The sequence below is a fragment of the Conger conger genome, chromosome 13 (assembly GCF_963514075.1).
Source record: "Conger conger chromosome 13, fConCon1.1, whole genome shotgun sequence".
Taxonomy (NCBI): domain Eukaryota; kingdom Metazoa; phylum Chordata; class Actinopteri; order Anguilliformes; family Congridae; genus Conger; species Conger conger.
In genome coordinates, this window is record NC_083772.1 from 30,274,928 (window position 1) to 30,299,018 (window position 24,091).

Genomic DNA, 24,091 nt, shown 5'->3' on the forward strand with positions numbered 1-24,091 from the left:
GCGGTCATGGTCACGGTCATGGTCACGGTCCTGTTCGCTGCTTCAGCCCCCTCTGTGGGGCTGTGCTCTGTCCATCTCTTGCGGCTGACCCTTCCGCAGGTCAGAGGCGATGCTTCAGTGTTTCCCTGCAGGAACAGCTGCACTCCTTTATTTGCTTTGCTTACTGGACGGAGATATCAGCGAATAGTGGGGCGGAGGGGGGCGCAATCCTGACAAATAAAGAGAAAAAATGACAGAGCTCATAACTGATTAATGGAGCCTGCTATGTTTAATGTGAACAGAGCACTCTCCACCCCCCCACCCCCCTTCTTCCTCCATCTCTGAGGCTAATGCACTCAGTGTGTCCCTGCCATTCCCAACGCTGCGATCAATAAGCAAATTGCCTCTTACATGGAGAAAGCGACGTGTCTGGAAGGGCTGTGTCTGGGTGGGGCGGAGCAGAGCTGGAGCAGAGCTGGAGCAGAGCTGGAGCCTCACTCTCTCTGAGAGGGTGACCTCATTCCCTGGGTCCAACACTCCCTCCTGATGTCACCAACTGCTGTCCAGTCCTCTGTCAGCCTTAGAGCCATTACTGCTTCCCAAAGAGCTGCAGATGGAACCTGACGGTGTGCGCTCTGAGAACAGAGCCTCACGCACACACACACACACACACACACACACATGCACACACACACACACACACACACACACTCACACACACACACATGCACACACACGCACACACACATGCACACATACGCACACACGCACACAGACACACACACGCACACACACACGTACGCACACAGACTCACACACACGCGCAGTCACATAGACACTGTGTACATATTCATACCTTCTTGCACAGACACACACACACATGCACATCCACATACACACACAGACACACACTCTCAAGCATTCATACTTATACAGACTCTGTCGAACACGCTCATATGTAAGCAAACACATTTGCACAATACATGGGATCAGAGGCTTGGAGAACACAGTCCACATGTGTTCAGCGCTGGAGAACTGGTGATGGTGTGAATGTGTAGGAGAAGAGAGGAGAGGAGAGAGGGACGGGGTGAGTGTTTCAGATTAGAGGAGAGAGATGCAGGTTAAGAGAAGGGGTGAGCAAGAGAAAGACATTTGTCCCTGTGACCATGATGGTGAGTGCATATCTGGGAAAACCAGTGGGCGTCAGTAAATGACAACAATTTAGAAGCCTAGATTTATAATACTCTTTGTCCCGTGTATGTTAGCATGTATTTTTAGGATCCTAATTTGTGTCCCTAATTAGACATCAATTAAGTCTAATTGGTCTGCCACCGCAATTATGGTGAGTTGAATCTTCAGACTCTTCAGACCTTACAATGGTACTGACACAGTCAAGGGCCTGTGTAGGATTTGTTGTCATCCTATCTGAAATTGCACAAATAAAAGATGGAAGAATACAAGAGTTGGATGGAGACTGATATATTCTGCCATTATTATCTGATTCTGAGCATGGCCGAGATAAGCATGATGCAGATATTTGAATAAATTCTAATTTAAGTTTTAGGTCACACTTTACAATAAAATCTGTAAAAATTCAAATTATTGTAGTAGTTTGATGACCAGATATGTGAAATTGTAGCCACATATTTGTTGACAGGTTTAACCCCTTATGGGCAGATGCAACATGTGCGTAACATCTCCCTTAACAGACAGATGAGACCTGCACATTACATATCCCTTAACAGACGGATGTGACCTGCACATTACATCTCCCTTAACAGACAGATGTGACCTGCACATTACATCTCCCTTAACAGACTGATGTGACCTGTGTGTTACATCTCCCTTAACAGACGGATGAGACCTGCATGTTACGTATCCCTTAACAGACATATGTGACGCCAGTGTTGTATTTGATCATATGACCGTTTTTCAAGACACATGACCGTTGAAATGCATTGTGATTCCTCTGCCTTTCTATGGGTTTTCTATAGGGTGCCTTATTCCATAATCAGTTAAAGAAAAAGTCACATGTTACAATAAGGTTTATTGGCATTAATGTGTGAATCATCATGCATGCATCATGCATTAATGGTACAAATATAATAATTAAGCAAACTTTTCATTATTAGTTAATGGTTTTTAACTACTAAGTAATGTATTTGTTACCTGTATCTATACATTAGCAAACCACAGAATAAACATTTGTTAATGGTTAACCAATTATATGAATTATTTTTTCATTCCAATATGGATTGTCACTACCTAATGTATTTAAGATGAATGATGTACAAATGCATGAACACAGTTGTACAGATCGACTCAGACTTCACGACATTAGTTAATGCCAATTCATGTACAGTAACCTTATTGTAAAGTGTTGGCGAGTTTTATTCGACAAGGTCAATGTACGTTTATAACATTTCTGTGTATGTGCCAGCTTTAGCCTGGGTGGCTCATCTTCGCCTGTAGACCTGTAGGCGGCGTGTCTTTGAACATGTACTGCGTTATGTGAAAACGGATGCCTGTTCGTATGCAGGGCTTCTTCAGCTGTGCGCAGCTGACTCCACGGTGGGGGTTTCTCCATCGCTCCGCACCCCCCCAGGGGCCCTGATTACAGCACCGCTCCACTGGGGGGCTAATCACATTACTGCTTCTGTGGGCTTCGTTCCTGTCGCCCGTCTGTCATCCTTTCAGAGTCTGACTCCAGTCTGTCATCCTATCAGAGCCTGATTCTAGTCTGTCATCCTATCAGAGTCTGATTCTAGTCTGTCATCCTTTCAGAGTCTGACTCCAGTCTGTCATCCTATCAGAGTCTGATTCTAGTCTGTCATCCTATCAGAGTCTGATTCTAGTCTGTCATCCTTTCAGAGTCTGACTCCAGTCTGTCATCCTATCAGAGTCTGATTCTAGTCTGTCATCCTTTCAGAGTCTGACTCCAGTCTGTCATCCTATCAGAGCCTGATTCTAGTCTGTTGTCCTATCAGAGTCTGACTCCAGTCTGTCATCCTATCAGAGCCTGATTCTAGTCTGTTGTCCTAGCAGAGTCTGACTCCAGTCTGTCATCCTATCAGAGCCTGATTCTAGTCTGTTGTCCTATCAGAGTCTGACTCCAGTCTGTCATCCTATCAGAGCCTGATTCTAGTCTGTTGTCCTATCAGAGTCTGATTCCAGTCTGTCATCCTATCAGAGCCTGATTCTAGTCTGTCATCCTATTACAGCCTGATTCTAGTCTGTCGTCCTATCAGAGTCTGTCCGATTCTAGTCTGTCGTCCTATCAGAGCCTGATTCTAGTCTGTCGTCCTATCAGAGTCTGATTCTAGTCTCTCATCCTATCAGAGTCTGATTCCAGTCTGTCATCCTATCAGAGCCTGATTCTAGTCTGTCATCCTATTACAGCCTGATTCTAGTCTGTCATCCTATTACAGCCTGATTCTAGTCTGTTTTCCTATCAGAGTCTGATTCCAGTCTGTCATCCTATCAGAGCCTGATTCTAGTCTGTCATCCTATTACAGCCCGATTCTAGTCTGTTGTCCTATCAGAGTCTGATTCCAGTCTGTCATCCTATCAGAGCCTGATTCTAGTCTGTCATCCTATTACAGCCCGATTCTAGTCTGTCGTCCTATCAGAGTCTGATTCCAGTCTGTCGTCCTATCAGAGTCTGTCTGATCCTAGTCTGTCGTCCTATCAGAGCCTGATTCTAGTCTGTCGACCTATCAGAGTCTGTCTGATTCTAGTCTGTCATCCTATCAGAGTCTGATTCCAGTCTGTCATCCTATCAGAGTCTGTCTGATTCTTGTCTGTCATCCTATCAGAGCCTGATTCTAGTCTGTCATCCTATCAGAGTCTGTCTGATTCCAGTCTGTCATCCTATCAGAGTCTGTCTGATTCTAGTCTGTCATCCTATCAGAGCCTGATTCTAGTCTGTCATCCTATCAGAGCCTGATTCTAGTCTCTCTTCCTATCAGAGCCTGACTCTAGTCTGTCGTCCTATCAGTCTGTCTGATTCTAGTCTGTCGTCCTATCAGAGCCTGATTCTAGTCTGTCATCCTATCAGAGCCTGATTCTAGTCTGTCATCCTATCAGAGCCTGATTCTAGTCTGTCATCCTATCAGAGCCTGATTCTAGTCTGTCATCCTATCAGAGTTTGTCTGACTCCGGCGTGTCACCTCGGTGGACATGGGCCTGTCTTTGCGATGGCAAGAGGCCCTAATTTGGCTTGTCTCTCCGCAGTGCCCTGTTGCAGTGGGACTACAGTTTCCTGGGGCACATTAACGTGTGGAGCCCCCTGGTGACCATCGGCGTGTACTCCTCCACCCTTTCCGCCGCCATGAGCAACCTGATCGGGGCGTCCCGCATCCTGTACGCCCTGGCCCGAGACGACCTGTTCGGTAAGGCCCCTGCGCCTGGTGCCCCTATCCCTCTATCCCCTTCTCCTCTCCTCCTCTCCTCTATCCCTTCTCTAGGCCTTCTGTTGAACTAAGTGTAAAGTGTTCTTAACTGAATATTTGATTTTCTTAATTCTATTGCTGATGTAATGTTCACTACTGGTAATGGAAAGCAATGATGTCCAGGACTCTGACTTAATTCATTATTATTTTTTTAAACCTACATGTCAAATGGGTCATGAAAACTTCCAGGTGTGGTACATTTATTGAATGACTGTTGAAAACTTCCAGGTTTGATATACTGAATGACTGATGAAAACCTCCAGGTTTCGTAAATTTACCGAATGACTGTTGAAAACTTCTGATGTGGAATATTTACTGAATGACTGTTGAAAGCTTCAGGTGTGGTATATTTACTGAATGACTGTTGAAAGCTTCAGGTGTGGTATATTTACTGAATGACTGTTGAAAGCTTCAGGTGTGGTATATTTACTGAATGACTGTTGAAAGCTTCTGGTGTGGTATATTTACTGAATGACTGATGAAAACTTCCAGGTTTCGTAAATTTACTGAATGTCTGTTGAAAACCTTCAGGTTTCGTAAATTTACTGAATGTCTGTTGAAAACCTTCAGGTGTGGTATATTTACTGAATGACTGTTGAAAGCTTCCAGGTTTCGTAAATTTAATGAATGTCTGTTGAAAACCTTCAGGTTTTGTAAATTTACTGAATGACTGTTGAAAACTTCTGATGTGGTATATTTACTGAATGACTGTTGAAAGCTTCAGGTGTGGTATATTTACTGAATGACTGTTGAAAGCTTCAGGTGTGGTATATTTACTGAATGACTGTTGAAAGCTTCAGGTGTGGCATATTTACTGAATGACTGTTGAAAGCTTCAGGTGTGGCATATTTACTGAATGGCTGTTGAAAGCTTCAGGTGTGGCATATTTACTGAATGACTGTTGAAAGCTTCAGGTAGTGTATTTACTGAATGGCAGTGAAAGTGCTGGGTGGTGCTGCACACCTCTATTCTCTCCTGAAGCCGTGGGCTCTATGGGAAGAGTGTGCTGTTTCGGTGCGGTGACGGATGTGTTGTGCTTCCTCTGTCCGACCTTCGCTCCGTGCCCCGTGCCTACTGAGTGATGGATGGTCCAGCCGGTCAAAACTGCTGCCAGCGCCAGCCTCCCACATCGATCTCGCGTGGCCAAAGGGTCATCTCTCCTCCGCCAGCTCTTCCTTCCTGCAGTACACCTTCTTTTCCCCCTTATCTTTTCTTCTTTTCTCATTCTGCCTGTCTTCCAGATTTCCTCTCCCGCTCTTTTCTTCCCTTACCGCCGCGGCGGCTAAGTAAGTGAACGTTAGCGAAGGCCGATAAGTTAGACTCATTGGGAATGATGGCCGCCTGAAGTCTTATCTGCTTCTGTCTCCACCTGCAGGCAAAGCCCTGTCTCCGGCCACGAGGACCTCTCGCAGCGGGAATCCCTGGGCCTCCGTACTCATTTCCTGGTTCCTCGTGCAGGTGAGGGAGGGTGAGAGTGCCGCCGCTGGCAGGCTGCTTCTGCGCCCCTGTGGCCTGTGGCAGCCGCAGAGGTGCGCTAACAGCTTTCACCCATTAACCGACTCCGGCCTGCACTCGGTCAGCCATGTTCTGTTCCTGCAGCGGGTGTAGCTCTTGGGTCTTTCTATTTCGGGCCTGACTGAGCTGTACGCTCAACTCTGTTTGCAGTGTTGTGAAACACCCCGTGGAAGTTGTTCCCAGCAGACACTGTAGGGAACGTTGTAGCAAACTTTTTAACTTTTTTTGGTATCAATTTTAGATCACCACATTTTTGGTGAAGAAGCTCTTTAATGGCAAATGGTAATCAGCAGTACTTTACAGATGTAATAATAGCACTGTGTTTTGTTACAGTCGAGGACATTCTATAGCATATCAACCACAAGTAGCCACGCTCGTGTTTTTTTATATCACAATTTCTTATTCTCTAAATATAGCCTAAAATTCAAATTGTTACAATTAACATTAATTGTTAGTTTTAGCTGTTGGGAAGGCAGTTTGTCATTGCTAATTAGCTGTGATATTTTTAGACTCGGCGCATTGACGGAGAGCGCTGGATGCGCGCATTATGCAGGTCTGCGCATTTGTAAGGGCTCCGTGAGGGCGGTCGGGAGTGGCTGCATGGAGTAGGAGAGGTCAAGCGTGAGTGAGTTATGTAGCTCAGGGCATGGAGAATGCCCCCTACCTCTCACACTATGATTGCGGTTTAATAGTGGGGGAGTGGAGACCCCAGCTCTCTCAGCACGCGTTCGGTGAGGGTGGAGGATGGGACGGGGGGGGGAGCAGCGTGGGGGAGGTAGTCCATGCCGGGCCGTAATTAACAGGAAATCGTTAACTGGACGGCTAGCATTAGCGCTCGTTGCGGCGCCTTTCTCCTCATTAAAATGATTCACGGCTGACGCGAGTGAGATGCTAATCGCCTGACTTGTAAAACAAACACCGCGAGAGAGGGGGGCGAACCGTTTAAAAGACTGACGGGCACTGATGGGTGTTGCTCTCCTGGAGCGACAGGAGAGACGGAGTGAGACGCACGGAGGGAAAGGTATCCAACGACCACTTGAACACAGACCCGTGGGAGAAGTGTTTAATATACAAGGCAGGCTCTTTATGACACTCGCCTCTCTCCACTGGTAAAAGCCTATTGATTGTACCAGCAGTGTTAATGTTCTGTCTCTGAAATCCATTGTCCTGTAAATAAAAAGCTCTGGTATTCTCGAAATTGTCGCAGCTCCTCATGTGGATGTTGCTGAATGCCATACTGGATGTTTTAAAGCTCCTAAGAGTTTGTTTTGTGAAACTGAACTGCTCTAAAATCGAACGTCGAGTGGAGGCTTTGTAAAGATGTGGGGTGGTGGAGCTTTGTGGAAGTGCCTGACCTGGTATTGACTGAGAGCACATCACTGGCACTGTGAGGAGTAGATCAATGCTACTAAAACTGCCCTGGGACAAGGCTGATTAATAGGCAGCCACTCTTCGGTAATTAGTCATTGTTAGAGTCCAGGTCCGAAAGCAGAAAGGTCGGGTGTCTAACGACCCTAGGGGGGCTCTGATTGGCAGCTGGCGGGGAGACGGACAGGTGTGATTCTGTTTGGGTCTGTCTGTGTCTCAGAGTCCAATCTGGGAAACTGGCAGCGTTCCATTCCATCTCACTGCTGAGAGAGAGAGAGAGAGAGAGAGAGAGACGGAGAGGGAGAGGGAGAGAGAGAGAGAAACAGAGAGAGAGAGAGTGAGACTGAGACGGTGAGAGACAGCCTAAAGCATTCAGACCTTTTTTTAATTTTTTATTCAGGACTGCGACCAGGGTAGTGATGGTTGTAAATGTAGATACACGCATTCATCCACACGCACTCAGACACACACACACACACACAAACACTGACACAAGGACATGTGTGCACAAACACACACGCATGTCATGCACATACACACACATGCACATCATGCACATGCACACACACACATACACACACACACGCACACACTGTACGCATGCACATACACACACACAAGCACACACTGTACGCATGCACATACACTCACATACACACACAGACCTCAATCACTTATTTCTCTGCAATAACACTGACTGTATTAAGAACGCTCTGTCACCTGCCACTCTGCTAAAACAAAGATTAGCTCCATTACTAGCTGTTGCTACAGACACAATTAGGAGCACAACAAAGAATCATCCCATTAAAGAGAGAAGAACTCCTCCAGGTCATTATCTCTCTACCGACACATAGTGTAGCCAGCGGACAAATGAGCTTTGGCATGTGTGAGTAAATGGGAGTGCTTTGTACTGTGTGTTCTTTGTGTTTTTTCCCCCACTGTGTTTACATTCATGTAATTTTGTGATTCATCTTCAAGGTGCTTGTGTAGTGCATGCGTGTGTGTGCAGGTGCGATGCGTGCGTGAGTGTGTGTGTGTGTGCATGTGTGTGGGTGTCTTTGTGTATGTGTTTGTGTGTGCATGTGTGTGTGAGTGCATGTGTGTGTATGTGCATATGTGTGCACGTGCATATCCGTGTGTGCATGCGTGCGTATGCGTCTGTGTGTGCGTGCATGCATGTGTGCGCGTGTGTGCATATGCGTGTGTGTGTGTGTGCACGTGTGTATGGCTGTATGTGTGCATGAATGTGTGCGCATGCGTATGCGTGTGTGCGTGTGTGTGTGTGTGCGTGTATGTTTGCTTGCATATTAGGGTGTTCACACGAGCATGCCTGTTTTAAGCCACCCTTGTGGGCCAGGAGCTCAGAAAGGTAACTTGTGCCTCCCCCTGCTGAGAGACGATAATATTGTCACTTGCATCTTAGCTCCAGACTCACAGGCAGCCAATCATTTAATTGTTTTCTTTAATCGTGTCGCTTTCTTCTCTCAGTCCCACTGTTGGCCTTTTTCAAATTGAGTTGAGTATACCAAAGCACTGTTTAACTTGGATTTAAAAGAAAGGAAATGGAATGTTATTCAAATTCAGTTATATTGAATTTTACTTGGCTGTGTGTGTGTGTGTGTGTGTGTGTACAAAACCGTTGAACAGTTTGGAATGGAAACAGCTGAAATGAGGCACCAGAAGAATAAGCAGAGCATGTATACGCACTGCTTCAGCAGTAGAGATGGAAATAATACCCCAGCATACTCTGAGCCGCATATGCAAATGCTGGCCAGCCCTGGTTTCCTATAATTACCGCGTGTCCCGGTGCGCTCTAGTAGCAGGGGAATCGGGAGCCGCGGCCATTTACGCGTCACTCCACGCAACACCCCGGCTGCCCCAGATTCAGCGCAGGTCAGAGGGAAACATCTCTGCACTGCTGAGCCTTAACAGCGTCTGCCTCAGGAGGGAACTGATTACCGAGAGCCGCTCTCCTGCCGTACCCCGTTTCTGCCCTAATGTTTTCATCGGGTGTGAAGTGTACTCACTGTCAACTGGGTATTAAGTGTAATTATGTCATAAGCAGGATATGGGCAAGTGGCAGGAAATCATGGAAATATACACACTTATTACCGGAAAAATGCTTGTAAATTCAAAACGGTTATGTTAATTCTATCACTGACAGTGTTATTTGTTACACTAGAAATCGTATTTACTCGCTGTTGTGGCCGTCCTCTGCTCTGTAAACAGCGTGTGGTTCAGTAAAATTCAACAATCTCGTATGTCCATCTCTGGCCCGTCTTCAGGAAGAACGGGTGGTTGTCCAAGCTCTTGATAAACACTTGGAAGCGGCTCTGGCCAGATTATCTCCGAACGCAGAGAAAGCCTCCAGCACATCTAGTGATACGAGGTGAACGTCTGACTCCATTTGGGCCGGCCGAAATGTGTTTATGCAAACCGCATTCGAGATGTTTGCTGTAACTTTTTTAAAAATCTTTCCCTGGCGTCCATCATCTGCTGTATGAAAACATGAATCGGTCACTTTCATGAAGTATTCCATTTGGGTATTCAGCGGAAAGTCCTTCTCTTTGAACAACGAAGGCCAACTTTCTGCCGCTTGGCCTTGGTTGCCAGTATTTCTCTTGAATCAAAAGAGAGTTGTCCTGGTGGACCAGAACAATTACAGAACCCCTATTGGCTCGGACGTGGAGTTTCAGATGATAAGGTGCAGCAGCGGGCAATGCGAGGTTGTTTATCTTTTTTTGTAGCCCGTGTGAAATGAAACTGTAATTGCACCATTCATATTTCCGCTTTTAGGAAATGTTCATTTTTCCGCTGCCGTTCAGTATGTGTGGGATTTCATGGCCATTTCTTAATTTCAAAGGTTCTGTGACTTGCATGACCCCTGGGAAAATGGGCAGATAAAAGAGGCTTTTATCATTTACTCGTTCTGCCTCTCTCCCTCTCACCCTTTCTTCTTCCTCCCCCTGTCACTCTCGCTCTCTTTCCCCCCAGTTGGTGCTGTTCTCTGGGAAGTTGAACAACATTGCCAGCATTGTCACCATCTTCTTCCTGCTGGTGTATGCGGCAGTGGACCTGGCCTGCCTGGCCCTGGAGTGGGCCTCTGCTCCCAACTTCAGGTACCGCTGACCTCCAGTCTGCCTGGATGTCCTCTCCACACCCACGCTCTCTGCTAGTGACCAGCTTTCAGCCACTGTGTAAATGCCCTGACTATCTCTCTGTCGCTGAGTATCTACCTGATCAAGACCTTCTCTCTCCGCGCATGCGCATTATCACTGCTGTTAATGTCATTTCCTCTGGCCCTGCATATTTCCTCTCTCCCTCCCCTCTTCTGTTATTTAAAAAAAAAAAAGATTTTTCTCTCTTTTTTTGTTTTGTTTTTATCACCAATTTGAATCACAAGTTGCATCTGGAGTTCTACAACCTGCATCTTGCACATTACATTAATTATATTACATTCAATTAGCTGGCGCTCTTATCCACAGCAACCTGCAATGCAGAGACATCAGCAGAAACATAAGTGCTTTCGGCTAACCGCACACCCATACCAACGAGTAACGATAAAACTGAAGTCATCATCGCTAAAGCGCTAGTGCGAGCTGTGCTAACCAAGAACCAAAGTAAAAATGCACACCCAAAGGACTGCAGCTAAAGTGTGTGAATTATACTCATGTACTCCCCTGAGAGTGACTATCATGCTCCATTTCACTACAGTCTACCTGAGCATAATCAGTGTGACATAGTCAGAGGGGCAGACTTATGACTGTTTGGCAAATGTTGGGCCAAGTTTGGGCTTGTGCTGAGTGCCGTTTACTGCAGGGCTGGCCACCCTTTGACATCGGCCAGATATGGTGTAGGGAAGGGGAGAGGTGGAAGAAGGTGGAGCAGTGAGGAGAGGTTTGTGCAGATTGTATTTGCTGCAGGTTTTAAAACCTCAGTCTTAGAATAAGACTGATAGGGCTGCTAGAAACGCAAACATTACCTTCAGTATTTATGTTTTAGTGGACTTAAATATTATAAATATTTAAAAGATAACTTCGCCGTGTATAAATAAATTCCGAGTGACATGCCAGTACTTACGGTTACGTGCGCGACGTGAAGGTTACCTTTCTTGGCGCTAGGCTGAAATGTAAAAAACGGATGCAGCCCGACAATCAATTACAGTCTTTCACACACAAACACAATCAAGTCGCACTCAAATTTTCCAAACTGGAACTTCATATAAAATGCAAATTCTAATCACCACATTGCGGGCTGGAAAAAAAAAGTGCTGTTTGAAATCACGGGAAAACGGTAATGAAATTTGAATGAACAAACCACATTTCCCAGCTGAGAAGACGCACCTGTGCACAAGGACTTCAGAAAGGAAATTAGTAGGAAGCGGTACTGGACATTTTGTGGATTTACAGTACCATTTACTCCATCTGTTTTGTCCATTACTCGCTGTGCTGTTTTTGGGAACATGTCATTTCATGAGCACTCTACATTCCATAAAGCGTAAATATTTTTGCAACTACAGTTTGTACTTTATGGAAAAAAAATTGCTGCAATTCAGTGCTTGCCTATTGACCTGGTGGAGAAATTCCTCCTAACTGGTGTCTTTATATATGTGTTACAAATGTGTTACACGGTAATATATATACGTGGTTATATGTATCTGTGAAACATAACTGTCCTTGGTCATATAACGCATTTACCGGTCACACTTTTTATAATGTTATAAAGTGTTAAAAACGTAGCGTTTGATTACAGTTTAACAAAATGATACACAGACTATGCTTGCATGTGTGTGTGCGTGTGTGTGCTTGCGTCTGTGCGTGCACATGTGTGTGAGTGCGTGCGTGTGTGTGCGCTTGCGTCCGTGCATGCGTGTGTGTGAGTGCGTGTGTGTGTGCCTGTGTGTGCTTGTGTGTGTGTGCCTGTGTGTGAGAGTGTGCACACGTGCGTGTGTGTGTGTGTGTGTGTGCTTGCGTGCGTGTGTGTGTACGCGCGTATGTGCGTACCTGTGTGTGCTTGCGTGCGTGTGCGCATGCATGTGTGTGCGGTGGGGATTGGGGCGTGGTGCGTGAGCTGCAGAAGGCTCACAGAGCCGCTGTGCTCTCCCTGGGCCCTGGTGCTGTGTGCAGGGGGGATCGGGGCGCGGTGCAGAGGGCTCACAGAGGGCCCTGGTGCTGTCTGCGGTGGGGATTGGGGCGCGGTGCGTGAGCTGCAGAAGGCTCACAGAGGGCCCTGGTGCTGTGTGCAGGGGGGATCGGGGCGCGGTGCAGAGGGCTCACAGAGGGCCCTGGTGCTGTCTGCGGTGGGGATTGGGGCGCGGTGCGTGAGCTGCAGAAGGCTCACAGAGGGCCCTGGTGCTGTGTGCAGTAGGGATTGGGGTGCGGTGCAGAGGGCTCACAGAGGGCCCTGGTGCTGTCTGCGGTGGGGATTGGGGCGCGGTGCGTGAGCTGCAGAAGGCTCACAGAGGGCCCTGGTGCTGTGTGCAGTAGGGATTGGGGTGCGGTGCAGAAGGCTCACAGAGGGCCCTGGTGCTGTGTGCGGTGGGGATTGGGGTGCGGTGCGTGAGCTGCAGAAGGCTCACAGTGGGCCCTGGCCCTGCAGAAGGCTCACAGAGGGCCCTGGTGCTGTGTGCAGGGGGGATCGGGGCGCGGTGCAGAGGGCTCACAGAGGGCCCTGGTGCTGTGTGCAGTAGGGATTGGGGTGCGGTGCAGAAGGCTCACAGAGGGCCCTGGCCCTGCAGAAGGCTCACAGAGGGCCCTGGCTCTGTGTGCTCTGTGACAGAAGCTGAACTGTGCTCCTCCACAGGCGCGGCCCTGCTGCCGGCCGTGCGCCGGTCCGATAAGGACCCGCTGCCTCCCCGCACGGCCGCCTCCCTCTGCCTTTAATTCTATTAGTTTGCCGCTGTTTGTTGTCAGCCTTGCGGTTGTTGTTTTCTCCCACGTGTCTTTTGAGGCGAAAGGAATTAAAAGCCATTTAGCCGTGGTGTCCTCAGAGAAACGCACTGTAATTAGCATAACTAATTTAGCAGAAATATTGCCTTTTCCTAAAATTTGGCTCGTGCGGACGCTTTTTTTGTGTTGTTGAATAATGGGAAGCTGTGTTTTAGAGGGAGGTTTAGCTGCGCGTTTAGTGTGTGTACGTGTGTTTAAATGCAGGGTTTGCAGTTGTGTGTGTGTGTGTGTGTGTGTGTGTGGGTTATGTTTAAATGTTTGGGTGCATTTGAGTGCTAAATGAGACTTGTTTTTGTGTGCGTTTCCTCTGGAGTTTTTTCGCTTTGTTCCCCCTGCTGTTCCCACACGCCCCTCCCCGCAGCAGATCTGTGCGCTGAATCAGATCGTGTGGTCAAACCACAGACATTATTTCTGTGAGTGCAGAAGAGAAAGCCACAGATGTTTCTGTGGTAGACTGATGGTAAAACCATGGACATCTGGAAAGGCTGCGTGGACAGTGTGATCCACGCTTAAAAGAGCCCTCAGAATCCGCACATCAGTCTGCTAAGTCCCCACACCTGCCAGCCTAATTAAGTCAGATTATGGACATCATGCCTGTGTAAACACCAGCCTATGTAGAGTGTGTCTTAAAACGATCATTTAAAATTACGATTGTAGTGAATTTCCATGGATATGCCTTTCCTTGCACGCCCTAATGACTCCTTTTGAGTGAGATGTTAGAGGAAGAATCCACCTAAAGCATAACACTTTTACTATCTGCAGGCCAGCTCTTGGGGTATGTTATGTGTCGTGCTTTCCTTTATAAGATAACGCTGTGATTCTGCCAGATTGCTCCTAATGACATAGGTGGGGAGAACAGTCCTGTTCAATGCTGAAAGTCCATGCACATTGGTATTCATGTCTTGAGTAACTTGTCATTATTTTCATCTACACATGCAGGTATTTGGCTTCTGCCAGCTGAGCTCTTCTGTAGGATGATCACGTTTTTTAAACGTAACATTGAAAGAGTGAAGCCGCAACAGTTTCCCCATAGTTTGTTGTCCATGAGAGGCTGGTGAAAATTTGGATGGGAATTGTATTGTATTCCCTAATTGGAAACCGGTTTGGCCGAGCATGACAATAAAAGAGAAAACGCTATGTTTTATTACTTCAATGAATTGAGCTATATTTGGTTTGATTACTACCGCAATTAACATAAGCAACAACAGAGGGGCTACGCTGGGTACACTGAACTGTGTTGTGGTGAGCTGAGCTTCATTCATCCTATGTTTGAGTTTGTCAAGAGGTGGTTTGAAAAACGGCCAAAATGAGAAACTTTGAAGAAGGTTATGCATATCCTAAATTGCCATATACTTACATTTTTTTCTGCCACTCGCAAATTCTGTTTAATTCTTGTTGACAGGAAAGAAATCGCACAATTGCCATTCGAGCGTTGTTCCCGAACAATAAGTTAGTCTGAATGGGTTCCGTGGCCTGTGCTCATTTGAGAGAATTATTAGTGTAATATTTGAGCATTAGGTCGCTAGCTAGCAAGCTAACGGCATCAATATGCAGCTGAACAGTGCGGAGTGTGTCGCTCAGTTCTCTGCTCGCCGTTTTGTAATCTGTGGGGACGCTGAACTGTAAGCTTGTGTATGTGTGTGTGTGTGTGTGTGTGCGTGTGTGTGTGCGTGTGCGTGTAACTGACAGCTGTAAGTCTCTTTCCAGTTGTCGGCTGTATCGGCTGATCTGTAATTTCAGCTCAGATCCTTCAGCAGCTGAAATGGCTCAGGGGGGAACTCGGTTTGCCCAGTGATTTGGGGGAGGGGGGGGGGGGGTGATATCTTCCCCCAGGATGGGGCAGGGAAAATGGGAGCTGAAAGATGGAGAGACTCTGCAGGCAGAGCTGCCCTGTGGTGGGTGAAGAGTGTAAAATCAGAGCTACAAAAACAGATGTTCACCTGGACCTGGATCACAGGCCCTACAGAAAAGCCTAATGCAGATCAATGCTGCGGTGGAGGGGGTTTTCTCCAATGTCAGTGTTGGGTGAAGGTCATTGTGGATTTTCGGTTGGTGGTCGATATAGGCTGGAGGTTTGTTGGTGGATGTGGGTTGTAATTTGGAGGCGGGGGGTCGATGTAAGCAAATGTTAGCCAGGCCAGGCGCGGTCTGTGATATCATTTCACCACCGACGTGGCACTCCACAGAAAGTTTTCTGCTGATGTCTGCAGGGTGACATCAGTGCGGTCGGGGAACGTGCCAGAGATGCACTGTCACTAACGAGAGGGACCGGAGAGACAAAGAGGGAGAGAGGGAAAGAAAGGGGGAGCGAGCGCGACAGAGTGAGAGAGAGGGGGGGTAGTTGGGGAGCCGAGCAAGCTTTTAACATAATTGCACACAACCACAACAAGAGGAAGGGAGCCAGGGAGGAGGAGGGGGAGGCTGGGATAGGTGGGCCGAGACAAATGACTGTAACATGAAAGGTAAATGGAGAAAGGAAGGACTTTTTTTTTTTAGCGAGGAGAAAGGTTTGTTAAACGGTGGTAGGCCGGGGTAGGAGGGTGTGCGTGCGTGTGTACGCGTGTGTACGCGTGTGTGTGCGTTGGGGGGCTGTGTGCTCTAAATGAGCCGGAGGGGGGTGTGTGGGGGGGGTTCACACCTCGTTGTTTCTGTTCCCTCGGGCGTCACGTGAAGGCTTCTTTTTGTTTTTCTTCAGCGCGCAATTTTCCCAGCTGGGTAAACCCGTGATGGAGACGACTCATTTAAATGGTAATTACAATAGCCAGGAACAGGCTTAATGGATGTTTGTTATTAAGCGGCGTTATTGGCGGAGATTGGGGTCGGCTGCTGATTGATGACCCGGTCTCGGAGGCCAGTGGAGAGGAGCCCAGCCTTGGCCCGTGTCGTCTGGCCAAGCTCCTCAGCACTTCATTATCTGTGCGCTTTTCCCTCTTTAGCCTGTAATTACCCCAACCCGCCCCCCCTGCTCCTGTTTGCACAAATATGGATATGAAGCGGAGCTCTTGTTTGTTGTTTCACTCGGGTTTTGCACCCACACATTTGACGCGCGCTCTAATCTAATCTGTCTCTCTCTGACTCACCCTCTTTTTCTCCCTCTCTTTCACTCTCTCTTGCGCTCTCTGTCTCACACTCTCTCTGTTCTTCATTTTCCCCTGATGGGAGAAAGATATGTTCTCTGAGACCCCCCACTCTATCTGTCTGTAGATGATGTCATTTCCTGGCTTTAATTGGGGGGCATTTTCAACTTTCAGGGTTGTGGAGTCAGTGTTTTACTTACTCTGCCAGCTGACTGTCTTACTTCATAATGTGTGTTTGTTGGGGGTTGTGTGTAAAGCTGTCACACCTTTCTTATGCAGTTTGCCATGGTAGTGATGTCATCCCCACAGTAGGGGGATTCTTCACAGACCTCAGTAAAGTAAGGAGGCGAGAGAGAGAGAGAGAGAGAGAGAGAGAGAGAGAGTGTTCAGTATGGGGTCATTGCAGACCTCAGTAAGGATGAGAGAGAGATAGAGAGTGTTCAGTATGGGGTCATTGCAGACCTCAGTAAGGATGAGAGAGAGATAGAGAGTGTTCAGTATGGGGTCATTGCAGACCTCAGTAAGGATGAGAGAGAGATAGAGAGTGTTCAGTATGGGCTCATTGCAGACCTCAGTAAGGAGGGGAGAGAGAGAGAGTGTTCAGTATGACTCTGTCCTTTCCCCCCCCACACCAGGCCAACATTCCGGTACTTCACCTGGCACACCTGTGTGCTGGGGATTCTGGGATGCGCGGTGATGATGTTCCTGATCAACGCCATCTACGCCTCGGCCAGCATCGCCTTCATGCTGCTGCTCCTGCTGCTCATCCACTACCTGTCCCCCACCAGCAGCTGGGGCTACATCAGCCAGGCCCTCATCTTCCACCAGGTACAGTGTGTGTGTGTGTGTGTCAGGCCCTCATCTTCCACCAGGTACAGTGTGTGTGTGTGTGTGTGTGTCAGATCCTCATCTTTCACCAGGTACAGTGTGTGTGTGTGTGTGTGTGTGTGTGTCAGATCCTCATCTTCCACCAGGTACAGTGTGTGTGTGTGTGTGTGTGTGTGTGTGTCAGGCCCTCATCTTCCACCAGGTACACACACCTTAGCACAGCCTCTCTGTGTGTATCTGTATGTGAGTACACTTCTGTGTGCATTATAAGAACCTCTGAGCGAGTGTGTATGCAAACAGGCGTCCTCTTTCAGGAGTCTGCCGTTCGCCACCACTGCAAGTGGGGTAAGGGTTGCCAAGGAATATTGTTGCCAAGGGGACTGTTGCCAGGGGGCAAGGTGCCAGGCGCCCAGCACAGCGGCAGCCAGTCAAATGCCAGCCTGCTCGGAGAGCGTTATTACAGCCACTTAACTTATTGAGCCCCCTCTCCCGCAGAGAGAGACCCAGGAGAGGGACCACAAGGACAGGAGAGAGTTGAGGGGGGTGGTATACTGTACTTTTCTGAGTTAGCCAGGGTTTTCTTTTTTCTTTTACATAACCTTCTGGACCATTATAATGTTATTTCAGTAATGGTTGTGCTCCTCTTTTGAGTGTCTGTGAGTGAATGAGATGGTGTGTGCTACACTCACATACAGATACAGAGTACTCAGTGTGAACAGTATGAGTGTGTTTGAAGTATAAATATGCGTGTATATATGTGGCTAAGTGTAGCAAACATTTGTGTGATTTGTAAGTAAAGGTGTGTGGGCAGGGCTTGTTTATGTGTCTGTGAAATATGTGTATTTGTGAAAGTGTGAGTGTGTCTGTGTTTGTTTGAGTCTGTGTCTGTATGTGTGTGTGTATGTGTCTATGTGTTTGTGTTTGTGTTTGTGTTTGTGTCTGTGTCTGTGTTTGTGTTGGTGTTTGTGTGTGAGTGTGTCTGTGTCTGTGTGTTTATGTGTCTGTGTTTGTGTTTGTCTGTGATTGGGTGTGTGTGTTTGTGTGTGAGTGTATCTGTGTTTGTCTTTGTCTGTGATTGTGTGTGTGTGTGAGTGTTTGTGTGTGAGTGTGTCCTGTGTGGTAGAACAGGGCAGAGATAAGCCCTGCAGAGGTCCCTATTGCAATAGAGAGATAATCAGAGTCTCCCCCCACACTGAGGAGATAATCTGAGTGTGTGAGTGTTGGGGTTAGCGGGGCGGAGGGGGGGGGGCAGCCTCACAATCTCCCTCATTCAGCTCCACTCCCGGGAGCGGAGGGGGGTCCTCAACCCCCGGCCCCCCCACCTCTTCCCTCCCTCCCTCCCTCCCTCCACGCTGAGAAACAGGCACGTTGACTCCAGGACCTGTCCGCGTGGCGGAGGAACACACAAGTGCCCCGTCTTTGTGTGATAATGATGATGGCGTCGGTGCCGGTGATGATAATGATGATGGTTGTTATTATCTTTATTATGGCTTTTGTGAATATTATTACTCCCGCCATCTTATGGACGTTATCGAAGCGCAGTCATTTGCCTATTTATGGTGTGTGTGGACGTGACTCATGACCCTCCCCACCGCTCTGCTCAGTGACCCCTCCAGCAGGACCTGCCTGTGAGCCGTAAACACTGTGGCCCCGCTGAGATAATGCGGTGACTTTAATCCCCACGTGCACTAACTCTGTAAGCACAGGCCAGTGGCAGTGTGCTTCACATTTCACATTTTGTTTCTGGAATGGATTAATTACTCTGTAGTTTTGAGGCAGAAAATGGATGCAATGATTCTGATGACTAGATGACAACATAAAGACCAGAGAGCTGTCTTTTGGAGCTTAGAATAGAGGGGAAATCAATCAGAGCTATTGCACAAGCATTAGGGATAGTTTGTACAACAACTTGGAATGTCCTGAAAAAGAAAGAACCCGCTGGCGTGCTGAGCAACAGGTATCAAACAGGTCGACCAAGGACAACAGCAGCAGCTGATGACAGAAACATTGTGACAGCTGTGAAGAAAAACCCCAAAACATCAGGCAGTGACATCACAAACAATCTCCACCGGGCAGAGGTGAAGGTATCTCAATCAACCGTTCAAAGAAGACTTATACCTCTATATAGGAATATAGGGGCTATACCACCAGTCAGTAGTAAGAATCAGAAGGCGAGATTACTATTTGCAAAGAAGGACAGAGATAAGCCACAAAGGTTCTAGGACAAGGTTTTATGGACTGATGAGAACATGATTAACCTCTACCAAAGTGATGAAAAGGCCAAAGTGTGGAGAAAGAGGGGATCTGCTCATGATCCAAAACACACAAGCTCATCTGTGAAGCACAGTGGAGGAAGTGTAATGGCTTGCGCTTGCATGCCTGCTTCTGAAGTGGGCTTTATTGATGATTTTAGACTGGCCAAGTCAATCACCGGACTTTAACCCAATTGAGCATGCATTTTGCCTCCTGAAGAGGAGATTGAAGGGAAAAACCCCCTGAAACGAACAACAACTGAAAGAGGCTACAGTAAAATCATAAAAGAAGAATGCAACAGTTTAGTGATGTCAGTGGCTTGCAGGCTTGATGCAGTTATTGTAAGCAAGGGATATGATACCAAGTATTAAGTGTTATTTACTTTCATTTACTTAAAAACTCTCTGTTCCAATAGTTTTGCGCACCTAAAAAAAGTAGTTTCACACATCTAGGTGTAAATACCAGGAAATAAAAGCTGAAATTCTGAATTCTTGTCTCGTGTTCATCTTTTTATCTCAACCCCAAATGTATTCAGTGTACTGCAAAAACAAAGGAATTGGCCTTGCTGTTCCAATACTTTGGGAGGGGACTGTACATGCATACACACTGTATATTACACATTTACACATCAGCACATGTTTACATGCTCTCGTTGTCTCTCACTCCTCCCTCCGTTGAAGCCCTGGTCTTCACTCACCTCCTGAGCTCCAGATATAATATTATTCTTGATGTAATTTGTAATTCTGTGGAAGATTGTTTCTGCCTGGATGGCACCGGGGGGAGTCTTATTTGTTACTTGTCCCCTGTCAATCAGACCATTGTAATCTCTTGTTGCTGGACAGAGGGAGAGTAAAATCAACACTGGTGCCTCACACCGTTGCTTACTCTGTGTCCCCTGGTGAGCTGTGCCATGCTCTATCTTCCAATTTAAAAAGATAACATGCGAGTTTGGGTGTGCCTCACTGTATAGATCTGTGCTTTTGTGTCTCTGTGCCTTTGGCTTGTCTCTGTCAGTACTGCAGACGTTGGTGACTCACTGTCTCAAGGCCAGGTGTGATAACCTCTTGTATATTTCTCTCAGCTCTGACTGGTTTCACGGTGGGTTTTGTGTGGATAAAGGTCATTGAACAATTTGGGTACTGCAGGCTTAAATTGCTCTTTCTGGACTGAAAGACTGGTTTCCATTGTAGTGACACGCCTCACGGTCTGATAGCGAATCCAGACCACATCAGCGTTCACTAAGGTTGGCATTCCCGTCTGAACACAGCTGCATGCAAGTGTTCTCTCCTGACAGAGTCTGCACCATGTCTCAGGTGAACAGAGAAAGATTCCCTCTGGATTTGAAAACCTGCAAAAAAGTTTTTGGAAAATATTTACATTCTGGGAAAGTCATGGAAAAGCTGTGGAAAGTGCTCAGATGTCTCAGTGTCTTGGAAAATTCAAGGAAAGTTGCCCAGTTTGGGGGGAAAAAATCTTGACGGTGAGCAAAATGCATCCATTTTTCTTGCCAGCTCACTAGCGTGATGTCACATCCTATCAAGTCTTGGAAAATCAGTTTGTTGATAAGGCTACTGTGACTGATTGGACCGCTCGCTGGTTTGTGAACGCCACTTCCAAAAGTAATTGGCCGCAGGAGAGTTAAGACCTTTTATAGACTCAAAATATTTTGAATATTCTTCCTCGAAATGTTCTACCTTGTAAAAGTAGGGCTGTTTCCCCAAATATACCTCATTGTTTTATCAACGGTAAATACTTGAAAACCATTTAATCATTATACGCATTGTCCATTTAATTAAAACATCTTTGAAAAAGTTACGTAAAAGTGTAAATCTGATTTGAGTATGAGTTGGAGAGAGCACTTTCTTATCTGTGTGCTCCAAATGTGCAGCGCAGTGAAGGGATTGGCTTCTGAAGACAAATGGTCATTGCAAAATCTGGTAAAAAAAGGAAAGTTTGGGGATAAAAGAGGTTAAAGAAAGTGCTGCAGTAAAGCGTAACTGTTTATCTCCCCTCTCTCCTGTGCCCAGGTGCGTAAGTACCTGCTGATGCTGGACGTGAGGAAGGACCACGTGAAGTTCTGGAGGCCGCAGGTTCTGCTGATGGTGGCCAACCCCCGCGGCAGCACCAGCCTCATCACCTTCATCAACGACATCAAGAAGAGCGGCCTGTACGTGCTGGGCCACGTGGAGCTGGGAGACCTGGGTACGAGAGGCTTGGGTTTGTAGTCCTGTGTGAGGGAGGGTGGGGTTTGTAGTCCTGGTTAGGCATAGGTTGGGGTTTGTAGTCCTCAGTATGAGAAGGTGGGGCTTGTAGTCCTGGGTATGAGAGCATGGGGTTTGTAGTCCTGGGTATGAGACGGTGGGGTTTGTAATCCTGGGTATGAGACGGTGGGGTTTGTAGTCCTGGGTATGATAGGGTGGGGTTTGTAGTCCTGGGTAAGTGAGTGCAGGGCTAATAGTCCTGGGTAGGAGAGTGCAGGGTTCATAGTCCTGGGTAAGAGAGAGTGCAGGGTTCATAGTCCTGGGTAAGAGAGAGCACAGGATTCGTAGTCCTGGGTAAGAGAGAGCACAGGATTCGTAGTCCTGGGTAAGAGAGAGCACAGGATTCGTAGTCCTGGGTAAGAGAGAGCACATGATTCGTAGTCCTGGGTAAGAGAGAGTTCAGGGTTTGTAGTCCTGGGTAAGAGAGAGTGCAGGGTTCATAGTCCTGGGTAAGAGAGAGTGCACGGTTTGTAGTCCTGGGTAAGAGAGAGTGCAGGGTTCGTAGTCCTGGGTAAGAGAGAGTGCAGGATTTGTAGTCCTGGGTAAGAGAGAGTGCAGGGTTCGTAGTCCTGGGTAAGAGAGAGTGCAGGGTTCGTAGTCCTGGGTATGAGAGTGCAGGATTTGGATCTGGGAGAGTGAGGTGAGGGGTGATTAATGAGAGCGGTAGGTTATCCTATAAGGACCGAGCGCATCATGTGACCTGTCTGTGACGCGTCTCCTGCTCCACCACAGACCTGCTGCCCTCAGACCCTCTGCAGTCACGGTACGACTCGTGGCTGTCGCTGGTCGACCACCTCAACATCAAGGCCTTCGTCAACCTCACACTGGCCAGCTCCATCCGCCACGGAGTCCAGCACCTGCTCTTCATCTCCGGACTCGGTCAGTGCCATCCCTCGCTCCCGTCATCTCCTGTCCTCCACTCCCTCTGATCCCCCCGCTCCTTCACTGAGCCTCTCGCTCTCCTCTCCAGGTGGGATGCGACCCAACACCCTGGTCCTGGGTTTCTATGACGACTGCTCCCCCGAGGACGGGCTCCAGGACCCGTCCGAGGCGCCGGGCGACCCCGCGGACGCCCCGGGCTCCCTGCAGGACCCCGAGGCCACGCTCTCCTTCGCCTTCCCCTCGCTGCGGGGCGGGGAGCGGACGGGCGCCAGCGGGGCCAAGGCCCTGGGCCCTCAGGAGTACGTGGCGGTGATCGCGGACGCGGTGAAGATGCTGAAGAACGTGGCGCTGGCGCGCTACTTCTCAGGCTTCGACCGGGCGGAGGTGCTGGGGCAGCGGGGCGGGGCGGGGCCGTTCGTGGACGTGTGGCCGCTGAACCTCCTGCGGCCCGACAGCAGCAGCTACGTGGACACCTGCAGCCTCTTCCTGCTGCAGCTGGCCTGCGTGCTCAACATGGTGCGGGCGTGGCGGCGGGCGAGGCTCCGCCTCTTCCTGTGCGTGGAGACGGGCCGCAGCCTGCGGGGCTCCGAGGAGAAGCTGCGGCAGCTGCTGAAGGAGCTGAGGATCCAGGCGGAGATCCGCACCGTGCCCTGGGACCAGGTGGCCACGCTGCACTGGCAGAGGCAGGGCGAGGGCGGCAAGGCCGACGACCGGCTGAACGTGGAAGACCTGAAGGCGGCGGAGGAGGAGGACGACTACGTCAACAGCTTCCCCAGCAACTCCACGCGCCTGTCGGACGACTACGTGCAGGCCGTTAACAGGCTGCTGCGGGAGCAGTCCTGCCCCCCGCCCGCCGTGCGCTTCCTGTACCTGCCCCGCCCCCCGGCCGACACCCGCCGATACCCCGCCTACCTGCGCCAGCTGGACCTGCTGACCCGAGACCTGGGGCCCACGCTGCTCATACACGGGGTCACGCCCGTCCTCACGACCGACCTTTAACCTGCACTGACCTCTGACCCGTCCGGCTTTAGCGGCCGGAGAGGTGCGAAGAGGGACAAAATGGCCGTCTCTGGAGGTAGAGGGGCGGAAGACTCGCTCTGCTCCGTGTCTAAAGGACAGATGCGCACCTCTTTATATTTTATTGTAATTTTACTGATCTGTTTTCTCATGCAGTTTTTATGAAATTATCCCCCCCAAAAAAAAGCCAAAGTGACAGTATTTTCTTCCAGCAGGGAGAGTGGATATTATGGTGGTGCTGAGGAGTTCACGCGTGTACACTACACTTCTGTGCAAGACACGCTTGGATAGGAGCGTCTGTGGGCGTCCTGCTGCTCTGATCTCTGTTTGTACTTGGAATGCAGTACACACAAAACAGCACCAGAAATGTCTTTTAAAATATCACAGCACTGTAACATTTCCAAAACTGTGTTTATATCTTAAAACAAATAATAATTGAATAAACAATCTTTTTTAAGCATAGCGGAGCTGTTATATTTTTGCAATGTGGAAAGGCATATCTTAGAACTGTT

The 24,091-nt window shown here is 48.3% G+C and overlaps 1 protein-coding gene across 1 annotated transcript in view; it reads left to right on the forward strand.

The window, feature by feature from the left end:
* The window catches only part of zgc:153039 (uncharacterized protein LOC767698 homolog), a 43,819-nt gene extending 19,778 nt beyond the window's left edge, over window positions 1-24,041 (forward strand). The window contains exons 7-13 of the mRNA XM_061217226.1: window positions 4,213-4,370; window positions 5,806-5,888; window positions 10,308-10,432; window positions 16,974-17,166; window positions 21,447-21,621; window positions 22,413-22,559; window positions 22,651-24,041. Coding sequence (XP_061073210.1) covers window positions 4,213-4,370; window positions 5,806-5,888; window positions 10,308-10,432; window positions 16,974-17,166; window positions 21,447-21,621; window positions 22,413-22,559; window positions 22,651-23,561 — 1,792 coding nt within the window. The 3' untranslated portion in view covers window positions 23,562-24,041. The remainder of the gene's footprint in view (window positions 1-4,212; window positions 4,371-5,805; window positions 5,889-10,307; window positions 10,433-16,973; window positions 17,167-21,446; window positions 21,622-22,412; window positions 22,560-22,650) is intronic.
* Window positions 24,042-24,091: the final 50 nt, after the last annotated feature.